Source organism: Cyprinodon variegatus, unplaced genomic scaffold, assembly GCF_000732505.1.
Source record: "Cyprinodon variegatus isolate N-32 unplaced genomic scaffold, C_variegatus-1.0 Scaffold216, whole genome shotgun sequence".
Classification (NCBI taxonomy): Eukaryota; Metazoa; Chordata; class Actinopteri; order Cyprinodontiformes; family Cyprinodontidae; genus Cyprinodon; species Cyprinodon variegatus.
In genome coordinates this window covers 872,939-880,526 of record NW_015150669.1, presented here as the reverse complement: position 1 = coordinate 880,526, position 7,588 = coordinate 872,939, and the positions used below count along the sequence as shown (strand labels likewise).

At 37.6% G+C, this 7,588-nt stretch overlaps 1 protein-coding gene across 2 annotated transcripts; it reads left to right on the top strand.

Annotated features, from left to right (window-relative positions):
• Nucleotides 1–275: 275 nt before the first annotated feature.
• LOC107088365 (leucine-rich repeat and immunoglobulin-like domain-containing nogo receptor-interacting protein 1) lies at nucleotides 276–7,588 on the top strand. Of its 2 annotated transcripts, none has more exons than XM_015380491.1 (2): nucleotides 276–338; nucleotides 5,610–7,588. In XM_015380491.1, the coding sequence occupies exon 2, from the start codon at nucleotides 5,622–5,624 to the stop codon at nucleotides 7,449–7,451; it is 1,830 nt and encodes a 609-aa protein (XP_015235977.1). In that variant the 5' UTR covers nucleotides 276–338; nucleotides 5,610–5,621; the 3' UTR covers nucleotides 7,452–7,588. The 2 variants fall into 2 exon arrangements, with proteins under 2 accessions (XP_015235977.1, XP_015235976.1); XM_015380490.1 differs by lacking the exon at nucleotides 276–338 and adding an exon at nucleotides 1,445–1,608.

Sequence of the window (7,588 nt, the reverse complement as noted above, 5' to 3'; positions counted from 1 at the left end):
AGCCGGAGGGTGAAGACAAAAGAAGACTCAGAGTTAAAAGACATTTTTTTTGTTTTGTTTCCAGCTTACCTTGCTCTCAAACACTTCTCCCTTTATAAGTTCTGCTTAACATTTCACTGTCTTCCACATAATAAACACCACAAAAAACCCAGCCACAACAAGCACCCAGGGAACAGGAAGAACAGGAAGCAGATATAATAAAACCGTTGGTATGATGATGTTACGCAATGCTGAACTTTGATTTGGCTCACATGGCTGCAGGAGTTACCCTCTGATCTTTCCCTCTTCCTGAATCCGGGTTTGGAAAGAGATTTGCTGATGAGAGCAGGATCCCTGAGGTAAGACAACAGATGGTAAATTTCTGACTCAGCGTTCATTGCGCAGAAATCACTGATAGGCTTTGCGTCAACACACCTCAGGATGCTGCTGCTGAGCGAAACGGCAGGTGGATCTACTTAACACCTTTATTAGATAACATGCAACCGCTGTGACCATTATTAAAGAGAGGTAACATTCAGTAGAGCCCTTTTTTCTGTTATTTCATCAGTGTCCCCTCTAGGTTTATTCCCTAACGTCTCAGAGCATATAGATGATGGTGAAGGTCATATTATTTTGATTATATTCCCTTTTTCATATTATTTAATTGCCTCCTGACTGCTGACCTCAAATCATTAATCCATTAGAGCTTCCCTTGCTTTTGTATTTTCATAATCTGGCTATTTCTTCATGCAATTGAAAAACTTATGTTTCATTGTTTAGAATATTGTTGTGATTAAAAACACAAAAATCAAAATCAATCGAATATTAATAAGGCGAATGGTGCAGAAGAAAAAAAACTTTTTCTAAAAGGAAAGGGATTAAGTATTCCCATTTGTTTCTAATATAGAGAATAATTGTTTGCCATAAAGGTAATATAACTAAGACTCTTCATCTGCTGTAGCCAGGTTTATGCATATGAACAACAAAATGCCAACATATTCCAAGACCAGTTTGTGGAACACCCTCTGATGTTCTGTTTCCTAAAGAATAAGAAGTCCTCAGCATACATTTCAAAAACCTTTATCCTCTTCGATGTGTATTATAATAGCATTACAACCAATGTTTCCCAGACTAAATAAAGGGGTTTACAAAAACAATTCCATTTTTGAAATGGTCGAGACAGAGCAAAGGGCTAAAAAAAAAGATTCCTGAAAGTGTCTGTTGCTCAAATTCCTTCCCATAAGGTGTTGCTCCTAAATCCTAAAACTGGGCAGACCTGAATCCTGTCATCCAAGCACTGAGCATTGGAGGGAGTCCAGCAGCTACTGCATATAATCCCCCTGCACGCTCTCCACATCCACAGCCGAGTTGTTGTTGTTGCCATGAGGACGGCTGAGTTGCAGAGAGAACGGAGCTGCAGCATCACACTTCCTCTGGAGTTTGCGTTCTTAAAATGGGAGGAGGATGAGGAGGAGGGTGAAGCTTTCCTGTTGCCGCTTGCTTTTTTGCTTGCTCAAACTGCTTGTTACTTGAATGGAGGGTCTGAATCATCTCTGCTCATTTTCACCGTTGGCAACAGCAACACCAGATATTTGCATTTGAAACATGAGCACTTCATTTTGAAAAAAGGTGAGTTGACATTTCAGATTCTTTGTTATTCAATCAAAAAGTGTTTTAGTTATGTTAGTTTTAGGGGGCAAAGTGTTTGAGCTTGACTTAGATGCGGCATCATCAATAAAACGAAAATATTTTGCACCTGATCGCTGTTTTCACATTGAGTTATGGGTTCTGAGCTATGCAGAGCTGCTGCCATCCTCATCACATTCTTTATGTAAACAATAATCTGCATCAAGATTGTTTCAGCTTCCTAGAAAGAATCTTCTCAGAATGAGAAGGTCCTTATTTAGATGCAGTGAAAGAAGTGGCATATCACTTTAAAAGTTAATGTATAAACAGAGATATCTAGAAGAGAGGTAAAAGAAACAGTATATTATTTGAGATGCAAGAAAGAGGAGATGAAAGCAAGAGCTGAAAAAAATAAACCATCCTCCTCTTCCTTTCTCTTCATCTGACGTGTTGCACACTTCATAGTGTTGGCAAGTGATAAGCAGAGATGCCAACACTGATCACACCTGTAGGTGTCATTTCTTTCTCCATTTATTGTCAGTTTAAAGAGATTTTAACAGCAAGGCTCACATTTTCCAATGAGCCGTACCTCCATATACCTGCAGCCAGCTTGCTCTATATGAGACAGTTATATTTAGAGTTTATAGAGATTGTTGTTTTCATGCTAACACAGCATTATCACATTCACAGGCAAGAGGGAGAACTCACTGGTTGTCCCTGTGTGATAGATACTGGGCGTTTTTCCCAGTGACAGATCATCTCAGCTGTTGATCTAAACTCACATTCAAATTCGCTTGTGTTCTGCCCCCTGCTGGCAGCTTTTCTAACCATATGTAAACAAAAAGAGATTAGGAAGATTCAAAGGTTTGAGAAAAAAAAAATCATGACCTTTTATAATAAGCTTTTCTAATATTACAGCTGTTATGTGATCATAGTTCTAGGAATAATAAAGCCATGAACTTTGTGTCACTAAAATATAAACATAATTTTGTTTCTGGAGGATTATGTCTGAGCTGAGTGAAATTTATCTTTGAGACTCTTTTACTCAGATTTTGTGGATATCAGTGTAGCTTTTATTGCAGAAATATTAGCTACTTTAAGGATTTCAATTTGCAAAAAGTGGATATTGCATGATTTTCTTTTAGTTAGGTAAAAACTGTACACTTTATATTTTTATGTATTTTCTTTATTGTTAGAAAATGGTTGTGCTGTTACCTTTACTTAGAGTAATTTTGTTTGTTGCTTTTTTTAAAGGTTTAAATTTGTTTAGAAATCAGAAACACAAGTTTAGAGAGTTTTATTCCCTTATTTATGTTCTTTTATTAGAACATATTTTGGATATATATAAATAATTAACATTTACTGCATTTTTTCATAAGAAAAGTCAATATCAGAATATATTAAGTTTTAATTAATTAATAATTATATTATTTGAACAACTTGTTCAAATAATATAAGGCTCCGTTTTTCATTCTGACCATAAAACAGTTTCTGCACGTGGGACCAGCTGCACTGGTGACATAACGCTAGTTTTTAATAAGGAGGGTACATGCATTATTGTGATTCAAAAATCACAAACTTCTATATGTATTTATTAAGTACAGTTAAAAGAAAATCCAAAGAAAGACTAAAAGAATAAGAAGCTAGAGAAACAATTTAGCATAAAACCTAAAACTGACATTTTGTAGCATGAAGCACCTTCAGATTTTTATGCACTTGTCAATGTTATGTTAGTTTAAATGATTAAATAAAGGGTAACTGCCCTTGTGAGATATCCTTGACATCTGGATATCTGCATTCTAAAGCCATAGTTTACAGGGAGGTTTCTAAGGATGAAAAGATGTTAGTCTCAAAATGGTATAATTCATGACAGAGTTACAAAGTGTGGAGAATTTTATAAAACATACAATAGGGCCTTTAGGAGAAAATGCTTCAAGGGCTAAATTATAAAATTAAATCAAATGGAGCTCTAACTAAGTACTGCTTTTAACAAATATCTTTCATTTTCTTTGGAATTGTATATGATAAGAGTCTAATTACTGTATATGATGAGAAACATCATACTCTTATTTCACTGCGTATGGTACAGCCCTCCAGAGCACTTTGTGGTACCTATGTGAAGTCCTAAGTAATGGAACTAAACCTCTTAGGCTCCGTTTTTCATTCTGACCATAAAACAGTTTCTGCACGTGGGATCAGGTGGAAAGAAAGTGTTTTGTCTGTCTTTCTTTAATACACTCAGTGTGCTGATTCAACAGAATAAGGAATTTCAGTCTTTGCAGCTTAAACTAATACTGATATGTTAGCTGATAATTGAGTGTTATAAAAGAACAGTGACATCTGGGGCTGTTTCAATCGAAACCTTTTACATTAACAAAGCTTTTTGCAATGAATTCATCTGCATTTGATTACCCTGCTAATTAATTTATCAACATCCTTAGAGATCAGAGCAAAAACTCAAGCTGTAAAATGTAGCGTCTTTGTCGGAAATAAAAATAGTGCTCAAAGATACAAAGAGATGAAATGTTGGCTAAAGAGATAAAACAAACCCTCATTGTGAAGCCTGATGTGAATACAGCTTATTTTCTGTATCACTCTATCAGCACACATACAGTAAGAGCACATTGGCTGTACAGCCTACTCTTTGTTTGTAGTGTTTTTGCCTTCTTACAAATCCTGCAAGAGCTGTCAAGCTAAAATAAAACCTCCCTTTTGACTACTGCATCCAAGAGCCTCAATCCTTGTTGCTAAGGTTACATCCGCACCATCAGTTGGAGCTACATTTTTTTTAAATGTGCTTTGACTTCAGGTTTTCATCATCCGACTCAAATAGTTGCAAGAGTATTTGTTGCATATTGTTAGAGATGACCACAGGTTTTCTTATGTTGTTTCCTGGACTTAAAGTGAAATGCATCATAACTTATCTCTTCTCTTTAATGAATATTTAAAAACAGAGCAGACATTTTCCACACATCTAAGGAATATATATAAAAAAGGCGATACCTATAGTTTAAGAACAGAAAAAAGACAAATTTTCAGCATTAAATTCTTGAAATTCATGAAATTTGCTTTTTAAAATAAAAGTAGCATCTTCCTATAGCAAGCTAAGGCAACTTCATTTATAAAGAACATTAAAAAAAGCAAGCATGGACCAAAGTGGTTAAAAAATGAATGAATTATAAATGAAATAAATAGAAAACATAAAAATGTTTACATAAATATGTTATAGTTAGCACATTCATACAAAGATTACCCACAACCGCTTGTGTGCTTTTTAAATTTCTTCACTGTTTGTTTGCAAGGAGGCGAACCTTCATGACATCTACTGTATTAAAGCAGTCTTTATAAATCAGTGCAGTAAAATGTTTCCCTCTTCTTGCTTTTTTGACTCTTAAATCTTAAAGCAAACAAAATCAGACAAAGTTAACTCAAGTTCATTCAAAAGGTAGTTTTAAAATAGTGATTTTATTTAGCAATTGAAAGTTATGTGACCTGACCTGAACCGATGTGGAAAAGTATATCCTCCCCAGGAACTTTCTGTAGTTTTGTTTTTTGCCATCCCTCTCATACAAAAAAAACAATGTGACAAAAAGAGAAATAGATTAAATCTATAAGATGACAATTGCTTTTTCAAAGTTTCATAGCCTATTAAAGACATCTGAATCATTTATAATCTTCATAATGTTAAAAGAAATGGATATCAGAGTAAATATTTTCACATTAAAGTATATTCTTAATATAGTATAAAAAAGTGCAGGTTGCTACCTTTTTTTTAAACTTAAATATTCTTATTTAATAGAATTAATTTTACTTTTACTTTAAAGATTGAAGGATTTACATGCAGTATAATACAGCTAACCCCTTTTAGCCAAAATGAAATGCTTCATATTTAGCTGCTCTTGAATATTTCAAAAAATATATATACGACCCATTCTTATACTGACATGTTTAGAACAGACTTCACTGTGTTACAGATTTTATGTTCCTTTGCTTCTCACCCACAGGCAGATCTCCAGATGTTTAAGGGGACTGCAGCCCACCTATGTTTGTACTGGAGAGCTGTGTACCTGCTGGCTGCGGGGGTGGCATTACCGTCTGAAACGCTCTGGCTGTGTCCACCTCCCTGTCGCTGCAACGCTGCTGTTCTGGAGGCGAACTGCTCTGGTGCTCAGCTCGGTGTCATACCCAATGGTCTCCCCCAAGATGCCGAGCTGCTCAACTTAACCCAAAACGCCATCAGGACTTTGGTGAATCAGCAGTTTCACACACTAACTCAGCTTTTACACCTTGATCTAAGTGACAATCTTTTGACATTGATTGAAGTGGAAGCCTTCTTCGGTCTGCAAAATCTGTTGACGCTGAATCTTTCATACAATCACCTCACGATTATTTCAGTGGGAGTGTTCGCTGGTTTGACGAACTTACAGTTACTGGATATAAGTAGCAATAAGATTCTTGTGTTCTTAGACTTTACTTTCAGAGACTTAGCATCTCTGGAGGTTTTCCTAGCAGACGATAATGACATTGTTTTTATCTCGAATCAAGCCTTGGCTGGACTAAGTAGACTACAGATGCTGGATCTTGATGGCTGTAACCTCACTGCTGTGCCAACAGAGGCGCTCACTCACCTGAGTGTTTTGAAAAGCCTTCATGTTCACCAGCTGGGCCTCAAAACGCTACCAAACTACTCTTTCCATTCTCTGCTGCACCTTAAAGAGCTCGTCATTACTCATTTCACCAGGCTGGAGACTCTGTCAGGCAACAGTCTCTTCGGCCTTAACCTTACATCCTTAACCATCAAACACTGCAACCTCAATGAGGTACCTTACACTGCTTTGCATCACCTTGTATACCTCGTGTCCATTGACCTTTCTTTTAACCCTATTACCTACATCCATGGAAACCTTCTTGGTGACTTGCTAAGGCTTCAAGAGTTTCATTTGGTCGGCGGCTCACTGGTAAACATCGAAATAGGAGCATTTAAAGGTTTGGGATTCTTAAGATTGCTGAATGTTTCAAGAAATCTTCTCACCACACTTGAAGTGGGATCCTTTCATTCAGTGGACACCTTAAAAAGCCTGGGACTTGATGACAACCCCCTTGCTTGTGACTGCCGCCTGCTTTGGGTGGCTCAAAGGAGGCTTTCTGTGGACTTTGGCAGGCGGCCGCCGACCTGTATGACCTCCACCAAGCTGCAGGGCTGGAGTCTTCTGGAGTTTTCTGAAGAGGAGCTACAAAGTCTGCTTACCTGCCGGCAGGCTCGAATTGTGGACCGAAGGTCCCAAGATGTGAAAGTAGATCAAGGACACTCTGTGGCGTTTTACTGCAGTGCACAAGGTGATCCCCAACCATCTGTCATCTGGCTTAATCCACAGCTAAGGCAGGTTTCTCCTGTTGGCAGGATACGGGCCCTCTCCAATGGCTCCCTGGAGGTCCGCTACGCTCAGCCACATGATAGCGGAATGTATATGTGCGTGGCATCCAACGCAGCAGGGAATGAAAGCCTGCGTGTCAGTCTTCATGTCCAAGCCTTGCCATCACCCTCCAAAAAACGCTTTCGTCTTAAAAGTTGGCTGACTTTTCCGTCCTCTCCTCCAGGAGGGGACAGAAATGAGACTCTCCCATTCGATGTGAAAACCCTTCTAATTGCAGCAACCATCGGGTTCCTGTCGTTCTTTGGCTCTGTGTCTGTGTGCTTCATTTTCATGTTCTTCTGGAGCAAAGGAAAGGGGCAAATAAAGCACACAGCAACAATTGAATACGTGCCGCGAAGTGCCATGAACAAAAGTAACACAGGTACATCAAACTACATGGAGACAAGCAGATTTACTATGAAGCTCATATGAGTTAGTTTGATTTACAATAAAGCAGAGAACTAAAACAATGTGAAACTCAACATTCTTAATTGTTTTCATTTTTACATCTGATGTTACTATATTTTACTAACAGCAGAGTCCTGTTATTTGAATGCATGAAGCATGTT